This window comes from Polypterus senegalus, chromosome 3 (assembly GCF_016835505.1).
Source record: "Polypterus senegalus isolate Bchr_013 chromosome 3, ASM1683550v1, whole genome shotgun sequence".
Classification (NCBI taxonomy): Eukaryota; Metazoa; Chordata; class Cladistia; order Polypteriformes; family Polypteridae; genus Polypterus; species Polypterus senegalus.
Window position 1 is genome coordinate 37,769,006 of NC_053156.1, and position 20,210 is coordinate 37,789,215.

The following is a 20,210-nucleotide window of genomic DNA, read 5'->3' on the forward strand; positions in this document are numbered from 1 at the left end:
TGGCATTTTATTATACAGTAGATTTATTGTTTTTAGGTGCCATCAAGTCCTTTCTGGCCAATGGCGACCCTGTGTACAACAGAGTGAAACATTGTATGATTCTGAGCCGTCCTTGTCATTTCTTCCACGTTTAAAAGCCATTTTTTTCTGGCTACTGTGTCAATCCACCTTGTGCAAGGTCTCCCTCTCTTCCCCTTTCATTCTACTTTACTGAACATGATGTCCTTTTCTAGAGGACTGCTCCTTCCTGACAATGTGTCCAAAGAATGTGAGCCATAGTTTAGATAGATGGCAAATAGACTGGGGTCCTCTGGACTGGGAACCATCTACCAGGCCTGAAACATGCCATACTGCAATGCACCCCCTAGCAATGAACCCTAACACAGACCATTTACATCTTCTCACTGACCCTTAACCCTCACTCTTTGGCTTCCAGTGACCTCATAACAAAAACTAAAAATGGATGAAATTAACAGAAGATTTGAAGAGGTGGGTGCAAGCAGTTTTTCCACAACTGTGTTCTGCTATCTCAAATGAGAGTACATTGTAGTCCCACTCACTCAGTCTGCCCCTGGAGAGGACACTGTTTATTGTTGTATCCATTGCCAGCTTTTAATAGGCTAATAAGAAGATTACATCTCATTTGGAGTGCTCCTAGAAAAAGGATGACCACTAGAAGGTGCACATTGTGTTGCTTCACCTTATACTATAAGTAGCATAAGCTGTGTTAACACCCATAACTGGCTAGAAAGAAAACTGCAGCACACCTCATATCACTGTATCTTAGTCAAGTGTAAGCTTTAGCCCACATCTAGATGAACTAGAAAGAAGACCACCACTAGAGGGCAGACCATTTGAAATCTGACAGACTAGAGGCGTTTGTTGAGCTAATAGATAAGTTGTCCCAATATCTCATCCAAATACTTCTTGAAGGTTTTCATGGTTTCTGCTTCCACCACATGTCCTGATAGGTCATTTCGGATTCCCACAACTCTTTGCGTAAAGAAGTGCTTCCTGACTTCACTCCTAAATATACTTCTTTATTTCCACTGATGTTCTTGAGTATGTGATTCACTTTTGTGTTGAAATAATTCAGTTAGATCTGCTTTATCAATGCCTTTGAGATCTTTGAAGACCTGCATTAGGTCCCCACACAGTCTATTCTTTACTTCTGTGAGTCTGTCACAGTAGGACATGCCCTTAAGTCCTGGGATGCTCCTGGTTGCTCTCCTCTGCACAGCTTCAAGTGTAACTGTGTTGTTCTCATAGTGTGGTGGCCAGAATTGCACAGTACAGTATGGCTTCCCTTGTGATGATCTCACTATGTCAGATTGGCTGAGTTACTCACAATCCAAAATGTATAGCCACACCTTTTTTATAATGCAAATCACAGAAGGCTCTATATAAATTACAAACTGATCACATGATTTATTGATAAATGGTGTCCCTTGTGATCACTGAGTATGGTGATAGCACCACACATAACGATTATGGATGCTAATGCCCGAGTGACTGACAATGTTAATTATTCAGGTTCCTGATTTTAAACCGCACTCATCATACAAAGCAATCCATAAATTGTACGTAGTTGTCTCAAACAGTCATGCTCCCATGTCCCCATAGATACACAGGTTAGGTTCATTGGCGATTCCAAACTGCCCCTAGTGTGAGTGAGCTCTGAGAAGGACTTGTATCCAGTGCTGCCAGGAAAGACCCTGCCCACAGTACTCCAGATGAGGTCTCACCAGTGCATTACTGTATATCATCCGAGTATAACGTCCCTTGATTCATTCAACAGTTTTTGCAACATAATCATTTTATTGCTGTTTGAACATCTTCTGAGCATTGCTTCTGAGTATTGCTTAGATCACGGGTGCTGAACTCCATGCCTGGAGGGCCGCAGTGGCTGCAGGTTTTCATTCTAACCACCTTCTTCATTAGTGACTAGTTTTTGCTGCTAATTAACTTTTTTTTCTTTAGTTTTAATTAACTTGACTCAGGCCCCTTAGTTGTCTCTTTTTTTTAATTAGCAGCCAAACAATAACGAGACACAAAACGAGTCGCCACATAACCAGCTCACCTGTGCCCATCATACAAAATCTGAAAATAAAGAAAAGTGAAGGTCTCAGTAAGGTTGATCTCTCAGGTCACTGAAACAGTTTGACGAACAGAAAATCAACAGTTTTGGAAATGTCTGCTGTGGCAGAATGAGAGCAGCAGCAAACCACAGAATTAAATAACGGGTTTAATTAACAGCAAGAATCAGCTTCTCATTAATAGATTGGTTGGAGTTTGAAATCCCAGTTTAGCTGCTCATCTGATGGCTCGTTTTATGTCTCATTTCTGTTTGGCTGCCATTTCATGAAGAAACAAATCAATTCAGAGGACTGAATCCTTAAAAACAGGGCTATTAAAATGAAGGGAAAAGGACATAATTAGCAGTGAAAACTGGTCAATGATTAGGAAAAGGGTCAGAATGAAAACCTGCAGCCACTGCGGCCCTCCAGGCCAGGGGCCTCATGTATAACGCCATGCGTAGAACTCGCACTATAACATGGCGTAAGCACAAAAGCCGAAATGTGCTTACGCACAGAAAAATCCAGATGCAGGAATCTGTACGTACTCCAACTTCCACGTTCTTCCGCTACATAAATCCCGATCAGTGTGAAAAGTAACGCTCATGCACGCGCTTTATGTAACGCCCCAACTCCTCCCAGAATTACGCCTATTTGAATATGCAAATCAATATAAATCGCCCTTAAGCGCAGCCTTCTGTGAAAAGACAATGGGAAAAGCACGGGGAAAATATAAGAATTTCAGCGAATACCAAGTGGAGGCAAAGTAAAAACATACAATTTGTTCAAATAAACCGTGGTATAATCAACAAAAGGAAGTTGATTGAGTGACATAGCGTGTTGGAGAAACTTGAAAGCTCACATTCACAAAATCGCACAGTGTCGGAAATAAAAAGAAGTCACATATCAAAGTCGCCGTGGAAAGCCGAGTTGTAAGCCCACTGTCTGAGTGTCATATGAAAGCTTATTAGGGTACAGAGAAAAAAAAGGCACACGGTGGGAAAAAGCACGAAATGTCCACTTCAATCTCGACATTTCCACTTTAATCACGTAGTATATTTTGTCATTAAAGTAGAACATCATAAACTTTATCTTAAAATCGTTTAATTAACCAGTTTTTCAAATCACATTGTAATTAAAGTAGCACGTTAAATGCTTTGTTTTGTATTTGATCTTCTATGTGCTCTATGTGTGTGAATCACTACTTGCTTCTTAAACCGGCTCTCTTCCTCCAACTGGACACAGAGTCCATTACATTCGTGATATTACAGCTCTCTGAATAACTAAAATACTGAGATGTATACGTGATGTCATTTTCATGATGATAGGAGTTAAAGCACGTTATTAAACATGTGTTTCACTTGATGAAATAATTTATTGCAGCAGTACTCAGGGCGGCTCTAGGCTTGTGGTGGCACTGGGCAGAGGAAGAATCGGTGGCTCCTTAGCCGCCAATGTCAGTAAAGTATCTTATGCACGGTGGATGGCCACGTCCGTTGCAGACACTGCATAGCCGCCTCGTGCTCATGACACAAGCATTTAACTTTTGCGAAATTTGTCGCTGCGTTTTTAGCTGTGTTGTTATTTTCTCTTTCTGTTTTATATTCAATATATATTGGCGTAGCCGTCACTGCAGTCAGTGCTTTTCTTTCCCCAAGTAACCGATCGCCATACAATCAGCTCTGTAATAGAAGTTAAGCCATCTGTAAGCTTAGCGCCGATTCTTCAAAACGTTTAAAGAACATTGAAATATCTTCGTAGTACATGTTTAATTATTCTATCCTTAACCACACTCCCAGTGAAGAATATAGATTATTTAAATGAAGTTAAAGTTTTATCTGTATAATTTAATAAACATATTTTGCTGCATTTCACCTTAAAAATGATATTGTCATCATATGTAAATACGCGCTTTATAAAGTGGCTCAGGTTGTGCGATATTATAACTGTAGTGCAAGTTTACAGTAGGGTGATTGTACTTATAAGTACAAACAGTTCTACAAGGAGCAATTGATTGAGTGCATTTAAAGTTCTTGGGATGAAACTGTTTCTGAACCGCGAGGTCCGTACAGGAAAGGCTTTAAAATGTTTTGCAGTGGCTGAGACAGCGTGTCCTTGAAGCTGTATACCGATAATTCTCTTTCCGATCAGCTGCTGCTGTGATTCACACTCAGATACAGTGATATAAATACTCCGAGTGGTGCAGTGAGAGAAATATGGAAAAAGATGATCCGCTGTGGCAACTCCTAACGGGAGGAGCTGACAGAAGAAGAAGAAGAAGAAGAAGAAGTGAAAGTAACAACGCTAAAGCAGTTATGGTATTTGGAATACTATGGCTGATCCCTGGACCATTATATTGTTACAAGTTAATTACAATCAGATGCATTACACTAATAAACAATATGCGGTTAGTTTCGGTTTATTTATAAAGCCGCGTCAAGAAAATAAGGTGTAACCACACAGGAACAGTAGCATTGCTTTGATGCTGGGTGCTGCCAGTCTGCAAAACCGAGCGGAGAACTTACGTACGACAAGGCATGAGGTACCGTGGAAAAGTGCGTGGCTTTACGTAGGTTTTATACATCGCGATTTGAACGTGGAAAAGTTCTTACGCAACATTTCTGTGCGTACGCACCGTTTATACATGAGGCCCCTGGAGTTTGACACCCCTGGCTTAGATGATGGATCAGTCCACTAACTGATAACTAGAAAGATGGTGGTTACCAGAGAACATACTCCTTGTTGCTATCTGTCAGACCATTCCTCGATGAACTAGAAAGAGGACCACCACTAGAAGGTGCACTTGTTGCTGTTATAGCAATCCAGCACAAGGTTTAACCTTGCCCATGCCTGGCATAGACCCACCAAGAACCACCACCTGCAAGCAGACACTGTTGCTGTCTCGCCAGGTCAGAGTGAGGTGTATTTCCACCCACAAAGAAGGAAAGCTGCGTTCAATGAGTGTTGCTGTACCTCAGGCCCCTTCCAGCTGATCCACAAGTCTCATTATTTGTTAGGTCTCTGAACTCGAGTGACTAATTACAACGTCAAGCAATTTAGGTGAAAACAAATGTAAAGTGTAATAATTTCTCAGAGTCCTCTGAGGGTGTTGTGTGTACTCTCAACAGCCATAGGCCAGTTGTATAGGGACCGAAGTGGTCACCAGCAGGCAGTGTTGGAGGAGGAGGACAACTGAGGACATTCCACCACTGATCCCCAGATATTCCCAGTACACTGTACTGAAGGTCTCATAATTTAATGTTTGTATGTGTTTCTTCTTCTTCTTCTTTCGGCTGCTCCCGTTAGAGGTCGCCACAGCGGATCATCTTCTTCCATATCTTTCTGTCCTCTTCATCTTGTTCTGTTACACCCATCACCTGTATGTCCTCTCTCACCACATCCATAAACCTTCTCTTAGGCCTTCCTCTTTTTCTCTTGCCTGGTAGCTCTATCCTTATCATCCTTCTCTCAATATACCCAGCATCTATCCTCTGCACGTGTCCAAACCAATGCAATCTCGTCTCTCTGAATTTGTCTCCCAACCGTCCAACTTGAGCTGACCCTCTAATGTACTCATTTCTAATCCTATTCATCCTTGTCACACCCAATGCAGCATCTTTAACTCTGCCACCTCCAGCTCTGTCTCCTGCTTTCTGGTCAGTGCCACCGTCTCCAACCCATATAACATAGCTGGTCTCACTACTGTCCTGTAGACCTTCCCTTTCACTCTTGCAGATACCCATCTGTCACAAATCACTCCTGACACTCTTCTCCACCCATTTCACCCTGCCTGCACTCTCTTTTTCACCTCTTTTCCACAATCCCCATTACTTTGTACTGTTGATCCCAAGTATTTAAACTCATCCACCTTCGCCAACTCTACGCCCTACTTCCTCACCATTCCACTGACCTCCCTCTCATTTACACACATGTATTCTGTCTTGTTCCTACTGACCTTCATTCCTCTCCTCTCTAGAGCATATCTCCACCTCTCCAGGGTCTCCTCAACGTGCTCCCTACTATCGCTACAGATCACAATGTCATCAGCAAACATCATAGTCCAAGGGGACTCCTGTCTGATCTTGTCTGTCAACCTGTCCATTGCTATTGCAAATAAGAAAGGGCTCAGAGCCGATCCCTGATGTAATCCCACATCCAACTTGAATGCATCCGTCACTCCTACCGCAGACCTCACCACTATCACACTTCCCTTGTACATATCCTGTACAACTCTTACGTACTTCTCTGCCACCCCCGTTTTCCTCATACAATACCACAAACTCCTCTCAAGACCCCCTGTCATATGCTTTCTCCAGGTCCACAAAGATGCACTGCAACTCCTTCTGGCCTTCTCTATACTTCTCCATCAACATCCTCAGAGCAAACATTGCATCTGTGGTGCTCTTTCTTGGCATGAAACTGTACTGCTGCTCAGTAATCATCACCTCACTTTTTAACCTAACTTTCACTACTCTTTCCCTTAACTTCATGCTGTGGCTCATCAATTTTATCCCCCTGTAGTTATTATAGTCCTGCACATCCCCTTTATTCTTAAATATCGGCACCAGTACACTTCTTCTCCACTTCTCAGGCATCCTCTCACGTTCCAAGATTCCAATAAACAATCTGGTTAAAAACTCCACTGCCATCTCTCCTAGACACCTCCATGCTTCCACAGGTATGTCATCTGGACCAACGGCTTTTCCATTCTTCATCCTCTTCATAGCTATCCTTACTTCCTCCTTGCTAATCTGTTGCACTTCCTGATTCACTATCTCCACATCATCCAACCTCTTCTCTTTCTCGTTCTCTTCATTCATCATCCTCTCAGAGTATTCTTTCCATCTGCTTAACACACCCTCCTCACTTGTGAGTACATTTCCAGCTTTATCCTTAATCACCCTAACCTAACCCTATCACCCTAATCCTCTGTCCAGATGTCACGCCAAGCACCCTTCTTGCTGTCACCCTTACTACATTTGCTGTAGTTTCTCAGCTGTCTGGTAACTGTTCATTGCCACACAGTGCCTGTCTCATTTTCTCTCTAAACTCAACCATGCAGTCTTACTTTTTCAACTTCCACCATTTGATCCTTAGCTCTGCCCTCACTCTCTTCCTCTTCTTGATCTCCAGTGTCATCCTACAGACCACCAACCCATTGCTGCTTAGCTACACTTTCACCTGCCACCACTTTGCAGTCTTTACATCCTATACAGAAGAGTTGATCTGAAGGAGATTAATCTACCTGTGTGCATCTTCCTCCACTCTTGTACATTACCCTATGTTTCTCCCTCTTCTTAAAATACGTATTCACCACAGCCATGTCCATCCTTTTGGCAAAATCCACTATCCTCTGACCTTCTTCATTCCTATCCTTGACACCATAACTACCCATCACCTCCTCATCTCCTTGCAGGGCATATGCACTTACAACATTCATCATCACACCTCCAATTTCCAGCTTCATAATCATTACTCTGTCTGACACTCTTTTCACCTCCAAAACACTCTTGACATACTGTTCCTTCAGAATAACCCCTACGCCATTTCTCCTCCCATCCACACCATGATAAAATAATTTGAATCCACCACCGATCCACCTGACCTTACTCTCCTTCCATTTAGTCTCTTGCACGCACAATATATCAGCCTTCCTTCTCTCCATCATATCTGCTAACTCTCTCCCCTTAACAGTCATACTGCCAACATTCAAAGTTCCTACCCTCAGTTCCACTCTCTTTACTTTCCTCCTCTCCTCTTGCCTCCGGACACGTCAACCCCCTCTTCTTCTCCTTCTTCTTCGGCCAACAGTAGCCCAATTTCCAGCAGCACCCTGTTGACTAACAGTACTGGTGGCGGTTGTTGTTAACCCAGGGCTCGACCGATCCAGTATCGAAATTTGTATTGTTGTCCGCATATTGATTTGGTAAGGGCTGGAAGCTCAGGAATAAAAACTACTTTATGATACGTGATTCATTTTCTCCCTTTGTGGATCTCCAGCTACAAATATGAAAATCGTATCAAAGACCTTCACTTCCATATATATCTATATATATATATCTATATATCTATATATATATATATATAGATATATATATCTATATATATCTATATATATATATATATATATATATCCATCCATCCATCCATTGTCCAACCCGCTGAATCTGAACACAGGGTCACAGGGGCCTGCTGGAGCCAATCCCAGCCAACACAGGGCACAAGGCAGGAACCAATCCTGGGCAGGGTGCCAACCCACTGCAGGACACACACAAACACACCCACACACCAAGCACACACTAGGGCCGATTTAGAATCACCAATCCACCTAATCTTTGGATTGTGGGAGGAAACCGGAGCGCCTGGAGAAAACCCATGCAGACACAGGGAGAACATGAAAACTCCACGCACGGAGGACCCGGGAAGCGAACCCAGGTCTCCTAACTGCGAGGCAGCAGTGCTACCACTGCGCCGCCCATATATATATATATATATATACTGTATATGTATATATATATATATATATATATATATATATATATATATATACTGTATATATATATATACTGTATATATACAGTAAAGGCCAAAAGTTTGGACACACCTTCTCATTCAATGTGTTTTCTTTATTTTCATGACCATTTACATTGGTAGATTCTCACTGAAGGCATCAAAACTATGAATGAACACATGTGGAGTTATGTACTTAACAAAAAAAGGTGAACTAACTGAAAACATGTTTTATATTCTAGTTTCTTCAAAATAGCCACCCTTTGCTCTGATTACTGCTTTGCACACTCTTGGCATTCTCTCGATGAGCTTCAACAGGTACCTGAAATGGTTTTCACTTCACAGGTGTGCCTTATCAGGGTTATTTAGTGGAATGTCTTGCTTTATCAGTGGGGTTGGGACCAGAAGTCAGGTTAGCCCAAACACACCTCCAGGCTGTGTAAGGGCTATTTGACCAAGAAGGAGAGTGATGGAGTGCTGTAAATGGTCATGAAAATAAAGAAAACACATTGAATGAGGAGGTGTGTCCAAACGTTTGGCCTGTACTATATATATATATATATATATATATTAACCTGTTACTTACACCATGTATTTGTAGATGTGGATGACAAAAGTTTTTAATGTCATGTTTTCATGGAGTAAATAAGTATTGAATATCCAAACTAAGCAGTATCAATGGAGGAATCAACAGTGGACAGTACCAAACGCAGAGAGAAAAAAGAAAAGAAATTGTGGTATAACTTTTGTCGCATAATCCACATCCAATATCTATTAGTATGATCAAAAAGTGCAAAATGTGTGCATTTTTTGGGTAAAATACTATTAATGCGGTGTGTTTGAATTGAAGATCCGCCTCTCCCTCTCGTTCATTCATGAAGAAATCTGTCATTCAAATGCACGCCATTGTGGGAATAACAACTTCCTTGCTGATATATAAACTGTAGCTCTCAGGAAGTAATTGTTAATGATATTTTAGTAAAAATTGCTCATATTTTGCATGTTATAACCATATCTATTGATATCAGACATGTGGACTATGCGACACGAGTTAAGTGAGAAGTGGATTTTTTTTTTTCCATGGATATTTTTCACATTGTTTTGCAGTGTTTAGCACTGGCCACCTATTGTCTATATTGAATATTCAATCTTTAATCTATCCATGAAAATATAAAAAATGTTATTAAAATTTTTTCTCTGCCTCCACTACAAACTACATAAGGTAAGCAACATTTAAAAAAATATCATTCTTGGATGGAGAACCGCTTTAAAAAAGAAAAAAAGGGAAGCTAGCACTCCCTAGTGTTTCTCTGATAACAACACCCTATACCTGGCATTACTCAAAACTTAACACCACATAGCCCACTTAACACCTTTCTTTCTTTCTTTCTTTCAGTCACTGTAATTATGAACATTCACTTTGACTCTTTTTTATGTTTCAGCTCCCCCGGAGTCACCCAGTCTGTCTCCACCCCATCGGCCTTTCCAGGTAAGAGGAGGGATGGGCCAGGATCCTTTAGGGGTGCTAAACTAAGAAAGTGATGCGAGTGACATGTAACAAAAGAGCAAAATTCAGTGCCTTGAGCCCCCACATCTATTCATATTCCAGGGTCTCAAACATTGGATTCAGAATGCATTTATGTGGGACTCAAAAATGGCAACTTAATAAAAATGAATCCTGCTTAATGTAATTAAAGGCCATGAGGGGCTGTAATCTATCTCTGTAATAAAAGCCATGATTGTGCCAATGGTCCCATTTCCTGTAATGCAAATGCCAGTGAAGCACAGATACCATAAGTTCTCTTAAAGCAGCTAATGATAAGTTCAACAGCGCCCACCTGTGGCCCATCCCAGGATTTCCACTGATATGCCAGGATGATGAAGCAGGCCTCTTCTGTAGTCCTGAGTGAGTGTGGAGCAGATGGGTGCTCCGCTTGATGTGATTGCTGCCCTGATTCCCAAAATTGACCTTGAACTGGAAAGGTAGCATTATAATGTTGTGACAAGGTGGGGCACCATTGAGCTGTCCTGTACCCTGAAAGGTTCCTAGTGCAGCCCAGTTAAGTTAAAGTTAGGGTTTTTAACAATAAACCATGAAAAAACAAGGAGAAAGGAATACAAGAAAGAAAATCTTAAAAACCAAAATGTGTGCTTCTGGGGCTGAACGCTGTCCTTTCTGCCTGCTCCAATGCGTAACTTCTTACTACAAATACTACCCCCCCTCTTCTTTCTTGATTTGGAGACCCTTGTCAGGTTATTTCTTCTAATCCAACTTGAGCTCTCTGGTGTGCCCTTCCAGGTGTCCTTCAGTTCTCTAGAAACTCTGATGAATGGCACATTTCCCAGAAGTCTCTGCAGGAGCCATAAGAACTTAAGAAATCTGACAAACAAGAGGAGACCCTTCAGTCCATCATGCTTATTGGTTTAGTGAATAGCTAAGCTGTCCCAAAATCTCTTCTTAAAGGTAGTCGGAGCTTTCTGCTTCACCTCCAGAGCTCGTGGTTTGTTCAGATTTGAGTAACAAAGTGCTTCCTGACTTCAGTCCTAAACTTCCTTTAATTTCCATTAATCCTTCAGTGAGGAAATTTTAGTGCTGACAAGCCTGGCCTCTAGAGCTGGCCCTGTGCCGGACACTCTGGCCAGAAAGGGTGTACTGCACCCAACAACAAACAATGGATGTAAAATGAGGTGTGGACCTGGACATCTACCTAAATGTGTGTCATCAGAGGTCAGCTATCAACAGTCCTTACTCTGAAGAAGGCCAATACAGCACTTTGGACTCTTTGGCTCAGAACCCAAATTGCCCTTCGGACTGATGTGCCATAAAATATTTTTATGTTTTTTTTTCAGTTTTTTCCAATCCGTTCGGAGTGATGGCCGTCAGCCAGCCCCCACTGTCACCCACCAATCCTTTCCTCAATAACAGCTCCAGCACAGGTGAGTACATGAAGTGGACATTGGGGTGGCTTTAGAGGGAACACCGAGGGGACCGACTGAGAGGTTTAAAGGAACAAAAAAATGACATTTACAGGTATAACATGTAAGCCGCGTCTTTGAACTGTCAAATGAGCCTGCGGCTGAACAGGACATCTGATACTCTGCCCCCCTTCTGGCAGCACCCTGCTCCAGAGTGCCCCAGTGAGACCAGTTGGCAGTTTAGCTGTTGGATATCGGCAGGCATTCACAAACCAGTATGATATTCATTTTTGAACTTTATAGTGCCAGGATTTGGAAAGTGTTCGGACCCCTTCACTTTCTGCACACTTTCTTGTGTTTTAGATTTAATTTTAAATAGATACGCCTGCCATTTACTGTATGTACAGTATGTATTCAGACTATTTGTGGTGGGCTCCAAATTGTGCATCCCATCCGAGATGTTTGCACAGCTTCATTGGAGTCCACAAACTGAACTGATTGGACGTCTTGGTGTATGTAAGGTCCCACAATTCACACTGCATGTCAGGACAAAAACAAAGTCATGGAGTCCAAGGATCAATCACATTATGGAGAGGCAGAGATCAGGGTAAGGGGTTAAAACCATTTGTAAAGCTTTAAGTGGTCCCAGGAGCCCAATGACCTCAATAACTGTGAAATGGGAAAAGACTGGGAACACCAGGACTCTTCTAAGAGTTGGCCAGGTAGGAAGGGCCTTAATCAAGGTATTGATAAGAACCCAATGGTCATCCTAACAGATCTTTAGAAGTCCTCTGCTGAGATGGCAGAACCTGATGGGAGCACGGCCATCTCAGCTGCACACCATTAGTCAGAAGTTTGTGGCAGTTTGGTTAACCCCTGCTTGGAGTTTGCCAGATGGAATTTAAAGGACTCTGAAAGCACATGGATTAAGATTGTCTGGTCTGATGAGACAAAAACTGACCTCTTTGTGTGGAACTCCAAGCACGATGTCTGGTGAAGACCATGCAGTGCTCATCACCTGCCTAACACCATCCTAATGATGAAATGGGGTAACTTCTAAGTGGCAGGGACAAGGAGACTGGTCAGAATTGATTAGGGATGAACGCAACCAAATACTGAGAGGGGTCCTTAAAGAAAACCTGCTACAAAATGCATGCAACCTCAGACTGGCACAATCGGCACCTGTTAGCATGGCAGTGACTTGAAGAATACATCCAAGACAACACTGGAGTGGCTTCACAACAAATCTGTGAGTGGTTCATCCAAAGCCCAGGCTTATAAACTTTATAGAAAATCTGTGGAGAGACCTGAAGATGGCAGTTTACAGACAATTCTCATCCAGTCTAATGGACCCTGAGAAGATCTGCCAGCAAGAATAAGATAAGGTGTGCAAAGCTTGTAGAGACTCAACAAGAAGTCTCAAAGTGGATATTGATACCAAAGGAGCTTCTACAAAGTACTGAATTAAGAGTCTGAATACTTACATGAGGGAGAGATTTTAGTTTTTGAATTGTAATCAATTTGGAGACGATTCTGAAAGCGTATTTTCACTTCATCGTTATGAATTATTGCCTGTAGATTGATGGTTAAAAATGAAACTTTATTAATTTAAAATGAAATCTACCACACAATAAAGTGGAAAGAAAATAACAGGGTCTGAATACTTCCTGAATCCACTTTATTCAGACACAAGGAGAAAACAGGTGCTGTGAGACCCTCAGTTAGTGCTGCAGCTTGACAGCATCTCTGGAGATGGCGTTCAAATCCATGTGAAGTTAGCATGTTCTCCCTGTGTTTGTATGCTTTGCTTCCTGTAAGAGTTGTGACTCTTAAGTTAGTGGGTGTGAGAGAGAGCAGGCATGAGTGTGCCCACTGCTGGGGTGGCATTCCCAATCAGGATTGGTTCCTGGCTTGTGCCCAATGCTGTTGTGACAGGTTGTGTCTTCCTACATCCCTGAAGAGGGTACAGAGAATTAATGGATAGCTTAGAACTTCTGTTATGAAGAGCTGCTTAAAAAAAAAAAATAACACATTTTTGTCTCTCATGCAGATTCCACCATCCACCTAGCAAACACGATGCAGAGGCAGGGGCCGCCAGTATCTAGCAACCCGTTCACAGTAAGTATGGGGAGCTGAGCCACTCTGAGGTGAGTGCCAGTGGAGTTTCGGCTTGGTCTGATGCCCTTAACTCTGGTGCCCGCTTCAGTATGACTCAAAGCTCTAATCTGTATTGAACTGGTAGGATTTTCGTATTATGAAAGGTAATCTACAGGAACACAAAGATGTATTGAGCATGAGTGTGATGCGTGTTATTACCACTAGAGGGCAGCATATCCCAGGCTCAGGTCTTTGTTTTTTGCAAGCAGAATCTGACAGCAGGCCAGGCTAACATATAAAAGCACCTTGTCAGTGTGTGTGTGTGATTGACTTGCGCCCTCTCCAATGTTGGTTCTTACCCTGCCCCAGTCCTGCCAGGGTGACCCTGAACTGGATAATGTGTTGTGTTATGCTATGCTGTGTCTCCTGGAAGGCTTAGTGGCACAGTGAGTAACCTTGTCACCTCACAGAAAATTCATTTCATGGCCAAGACATCTTGTGTGTGAAGTTTGCACATTCCCTTTATATTCATGTGCAGTTCCTCCCTGAGTCCAAAGGTATGCTTAGGATCACTGAGTACCCGGGACTGACAAGGTGTGACCGAGTGTGTCTTGTGACAGACTGTCTAGCATTCCATCCTGCCTTGTGGCCAGTGTTGCTAGGACAGGGTTTGGCCAAACAAAAAGCAGGATTTCACAATCAATGGATGAATGAAGGCCTTGTCTTCTGTTCTGGTAATTTCTGAGCACTGACTGCCTTCCTTTCAGATTTCTGTGTTTATTTGTTCACAGGACTGGCCATGCTTTACTGCCAGTTCTAAAATTAAACACAAAAGATGTATAAGACAGTTAAAGAGACAAAGCTTTGGCACCCATTGTCCCAGGCATACACCCTTTGATGAGATCCTCAGTACTGACCACCACTCGCTGGACTGTATGAGGGCCCATCATGGCTGATATGAAAATATTTTAGGTGGTTGGTTCAAATGTCATGACCACCTCACTGTATGGTCATTACAAGTCCTTGTATTGCACACACATGTCCGTGTCCAGTACATGGACACCTATGCACTGTCTGGCCACTTTGTTTGGTTCGTAAAATTCATGGTTAGCCATCTCATGTGCAGATGTTGTACCGTTTAGTCATGGTGAGCCGAAAGGCAAAGCACTCGTTTTACAGGTTGATATACATTCCTGCCCTCACGTATGGCCAAAAGCTTTGAGCAGTGACAGAAAGAACTTGATCATGGACATTACTGGCGGATATGCACTTCCTTCTCAGGGTGTCTGGACTTGCCCTGAGAGAAACAGGATGAAGAGCACAAACATTCAGGAGGGGATCAAAGCAGAGCAGCTGCTCCACCACATTGAATGTAGCCACTTGAGATGGTTCAGGCCCTGTGGGGGTGTTTAGGGCATGTCCAACCGGGAAGACACCTCAGGGAAGACCCAGGACATGCTGGAGAGATTAAATCTCTCAGCTGGCCTGTGAACACCTAAGTATCCCCCTGGAGGAGTTGGAGGATGTGAGAAAAGAGATGTCTGGGCATCTTTTCTTAGACTGCTGCCCCCGTGACCAAGATGAGATAAGCGTCAGAAAATGGATGGATGGATTCTCATTGACTGTAGGCTCAGAGTGCTGTGACACATTTACTGGTATAAGTTTTACAAAATATGTAATGACCAGGGGCCTCATGTATAAACGGAGCGTATGCACAGAAATGTTGCATAAGAACGTTTCAACATTAAATGGAGATGTATAAAACCTAAACTTGGCGTAAAGCCACGCACATTTCCACAGTAGCTCATACCCTGTCATACGCAAGTTATTCTCTTGGTTTTGCGGAGACAGTACTGCAGGGGTGGCCTTAGGCATGTGCAAACTGTGCACCTGAACAGGACCGCCAAATCCCAGGGGCCGCCACGCCAATATATATTGAATATAAAACAGAAAGAGAAAATGATGACACAGCTAAAAACGCAGCTGCAAATTTCGGCAAAAGTTAAACGCTTTTGTCATGAGCATGAGGCGGCTATGCAGTGTCTGCAACGGATGTGGCCATCCGCCGTGCATAAGATACCATGTTGACATTGGTGGGCGAAGGAGCCACCGATTCTTTCTCTGCCCAGGGCCGCCACAAGCCTAGAGCCGTCCCTGAGTACTACTGCAATAAATTATCATTGAAGGTCGCACACAATCACTGCGCCACCGTGTCCCCATGTTTAATAACGTGTTTTAACTCCTATCAACATGAGAATGATATCACGTATACATCTCAGAATTTTAATGATTCAGAGAGCTGTAATATCACGAATGTAATGGATTCTGTGTCCTGTTGGAGGTAGAGAAAGAACGGACGCACGTAGTGATTCACACACATAGAGGACATAGAAGATCAAATACAAAACAAAGCATTTAACGTGCTACTTTAGTTACGATGGGATTTAAGAAACTAGTAAATTAAACAATTTTAAGATGAAGTTTATGATGTTCTACTTTAATGACAAAATAAACTACATGATTAAAGTGGAAATTTCGAGATTGAAGTTGACATTTTGTGCTTTTTCCCCACTGTGTGCCTTTTTTTTCTCTGTACCCTAATAAGCTTTCATGACACTCAGAGACGGTGGGCTACGACTCGCCTTTTCATGGCGACTTTGATATGTGACAACTTCTTTTTTTATTTTGGGCACTGTACGACTTTGTGAACTTGAGCTTTCGAGTTTCTCCGACACGCTATGTCACTCGATCAACTTCCTTTTGTTGTTTATACCACTGTTAAACCAACAAATAGTACGTTTTTCCTTTGCCTCAACTTGGTATTCGCTGAAATTCTTCCATTTTCCCTGTTGCTTTTCCCATTGTCTTTTCACAGAACACTGAGCTTAACGGGTTTTTATATTGATTTGCATATTCAAAGAGGCGTAATTCTGGGAGGAGTTGGGGCGGGGCAGCAGGCGCGTGCACGAGCGTTAGTTTTCACGCTGACTGGGATTTATGTAGCAGAAGAACGCAGAAGTTGGCAAACACACAGATTCCTGCATGTGGATTTTTCTGTGCGTAAGAACATTTTGGCTTTTGTGTTTATGTCATGTTATAGTGCGAATTCTATGCACGGCGTTATACATGAGGCCCCAGGAGATGAGCCAGCACTGGAATAATAAGCAAAAAATTAAAACTGGGAAAATAAAGAAATAGGCACCCACTAAAAACACCAATGTCAAAGGACATAGTCGATGCTTCAGTGTTTGAAATTACGAGATATGATACAACGTCACTGAGTTCAGGCACATTGTGCTTCGAACATGTTGTCATGTTCAACTCAATGCAACTATAAATTAAATTAATTACTAAATACAGAATTATTATACGTAAAGATAGAGATTTGTCAAAACACACAGATAAAGTAGAACCTGATTACTGTAAATGAAAACCAACAATATCTGTCTATTAATTGATTGTTGAAGATCGAAACAAAAGAAAACACGTTGAGCTTGCATTTTACCCACAGGCTTAGGTGACACGTGCCACGCAGTGACTTCTGGGACTTGTCTCTGAAAACTGCTCATTGCATCTGGGCAAGAGCCACAAAATGCCAGCACCCATTAGACAACAAAATAGGTTCCATAGGACTTTGCAAATATTACAACAAAATAAAATAGCAATTCTCAAAACCTATTGCAGGTGGAAGAATAAAAGTGAATCCTCCATGTAAAAAAAAAAAAACAACAAAAATTAGCAAAGCAAAATATACCACGCTCAAAAAAATGAATGAAATATCAGCTAACAAAAGAGTTCACCCATAAAACTACGAACTAAGGCAACTTCAGATTGATGACCATAAATGGATCATAACAATACACAACCACTAGTGGCATCATTAAGATGTGGCCAGTTGGAAACTTCTTCCTTATCTTCATCTTTTCCACCTACTACATATGTGAGGTTGACGTTCCTGATCAGCCATTCTCCATTCAGCTCAGTCCTGCACCTCCTCCCCAGTCAGACCCTTTTCCTTCAGATCTTCTTTTGCTTTATCAACCACCTCCGCTGCGCAGGTGGGAAGGATGTTTCTCTTTCCCTGCACTTCCATTCCCATTCATTGTCTGTCGTCATCACATGTCCATACCACCTCATCCTACTTTCCTATACTTTCTTAGATATCTTCACCCACTTTTGTTGTACCTCAGATTGTCTCATTTCTTTTTCTGTCCTTCCATCTCAACATTCTCAGTTCTGCCATATCTGATTTCTTCTCCTGCACTCCTTTTACTCTCCATGCCTCAGATCCATACATCATTGCTGGTCTTACCACTGTCACCTTTAACCTTCACCATAACTCTTCAGACACACAACACTCCTGATACCTTCATCCAATTGTTCCATCTCCACTGCACTTTATGGGTTATCTCTGCATCTAATTCTCCATCTTGGGCTTCCACTGCTCCTAGATATTTTAAATTTATCCACTCTTTTCAGTAGCTTTTCCCTGCAGGCTGACTTCTGACTCCTGATCTTCATTAAACCTCTGATATTCTGTCTTCTTCCCATTTATCTTCAGTCTTCTATTTTCCAAAGCCTTCTCCATTCTTCCAGCTTCCTCTCCACTTCCTCCTTTCTGATGCTACACAACACAGTGTCATCAACAAATGGATGATTGGTCTGTAAGGATACACAAAGAAGACAGAAAAAGGTTTGGGGAACTGCCCCCTATATTGTACAATGTACAAAGCAAAATACGTCAAACTTTCAATAAATGGCTCCAGAGCAACTTCTGGTTCGGTGTCCAAAACGGGGACAAGTAAACACAAAATGAGTTGGGCTTTTATAATAGCCAAGGAGGAAGTGGTGGGGTTCATTAATTGAAGTGACCTCGGTAGGAGGTGCGATTATGCAAGGGAAGCAGGAAGTACTCTATGTTGGTTTCCCTTCAGGGGGGGATCTGTAGGAGAAGGAGAGGAAAGGTTACTGCACTTCGAAAAAAAACCCGCTCTTGTTTACTGCCCTCGGTTAAGCCCTTAGCCTGCCTCCCAAGCACATGTGTGTGACAGGTCTTATCATTATTCCATGACTCATCACATCCATAACCAGATCAAAGAGGTACGGACTTCAAGAAGATCCCTGGTCAGACAATACAGTTTATTTTTGTATAGCCCAAAATCACACAGGAAGTGCCGCAATGGGCTTTAACAGGCACTGCCTTTTGACAGCCCCCCAGCCTTGACTCTCTGAGAAGACAAGGAAAAACTCCCAAAAAAAAAACCTTGTAGGGAAAAATGGAAGAAACCTCGGGAAAGGCAGTTCAAAGAGAGACCCCTTTCCAGGTAGGTTGGGCGTGCAGTGGGTGTCAAAAGTAGGGGGTCAATACAATACAATACACAGAACAGAACAATTCCTTAATACAGCATAATAATAAAAATTTTAGAAGTACGGTTTAACAGTAGATGATATGACATAATTAGGTTTGGATATTTTTAGAGTCCTGGAGACCTCATCCATCTAGCTGCCTCCCCATTTGGCCATGCCACGGCTGAAATGTTGCTCCGATGAAAGGACCCCTCTTTCCCATGATTCCTGTGATCCTCCATCAGGGATGGAGTCAGTTAGACCTCTTCTAACTGGGGTCTTGAATTATCATGAGTTATGTAGGCTCACACCCTTTAATTAAGTAAAGAGCAAATACAATTTTAAAATACATAACAACAATCCCAAATCCAAATCTTCAACGTTGACCCAACGGTGGAAATCCTTGTCGGCCACTCCCATTCTACTCTAGGAGGCCTGATCAAGAGCACTTCTCACTGTGGTTCCCCTTTGCCGAAACTTTTACCCAGTTCTTCCAGTTTCAGCGCAGCTCCAGCAGAATCTGGTGGCTGTCCTAAACTCCCCTGCACCCTGTTCAGCAGGTCTGCTATTGATGTGACACACAGACACTCTGCCATCCATCCTTCCCACCTGCGCAGCAGCACAGGGACTGGATTGCCACCCCTAACTTCCCTGCTCCCTCTGGATCAGCTCAGAGGGGCCGCTACTGATCTCCTTGCTCTGCCTTAATTCTTCTCTTCTCTTGCCTGTAAAACGCGGGCCTTAAATACATTTCCCCATGGCATCTCAATTTCGCATGCAGCCACCCCATAATTATCTGATCAGACTAATTACCCTGCATGTGAATCTCATCCACACACTCCTACTGCTACCCATTATCACTGCAGTCTCTCCCGTGTGCTCACTTAACACCTCCATCTGCCAGCAGTCCCTTCCATCATGCAGCCTATGAGTGCTAAACTGACAGCCCTCCCTTCTACATCTGTGGATGCACCGGCGTCTCCAAATCCCACGCACATCCCAAGCTCTCAGACGCTCCAACTGCCGCTACCTGAGTGACAGACAACTGCGTTAAGGTTAGTGCATACACTTTTAACCTCCATCTGTGCCTTCTCCTGTGATGTAACACAATCTCTAAACAGGGTCCTCACTCCCTCATATATATCCTGGACAGTCCTCACATACTCCTTTGGTCTCTCTCATGCACCTCCAGACCTCTTGATGTGGCCTTCTATCACAAGCTCTCTCCAAATCAATAAACACCACAAGTAAACGTTCCTGAAAAAG

At 42.7% G+C, this 20,210-nt stretch overlaps 1 protein-coding gene across 2 annotated transcripts in view; it reads left to right on the top strand.

The window, feature by feature from the left end:
* The window catches only part of agfg2 (ArfGAP with FG repeats 2), an 86,392-nt gene that overhangs the window by 54,961 nt on the left and 11,221 nt on the right, over positions 1-20,210 (top strand). For both annotated transcript variants that reach the window (XM_039746969.1, XM_039746968.1), the window contains exons 10-12: positions 10,028-10,074; positions 11,436-11,522; positions 13,552-13,619. In XM_039746969.1, the coding sequence (XP_039602903.1) occupies positions 10,028-10,074; positions 11,436-11,522; positions 13,552-13,619 (202 nt within the window). The remainder of the gene's footprint in view (positions 1-10,027; positions 10,075-11,435; positions 11,523-13,551; positions 13,620-20,210) is intronic.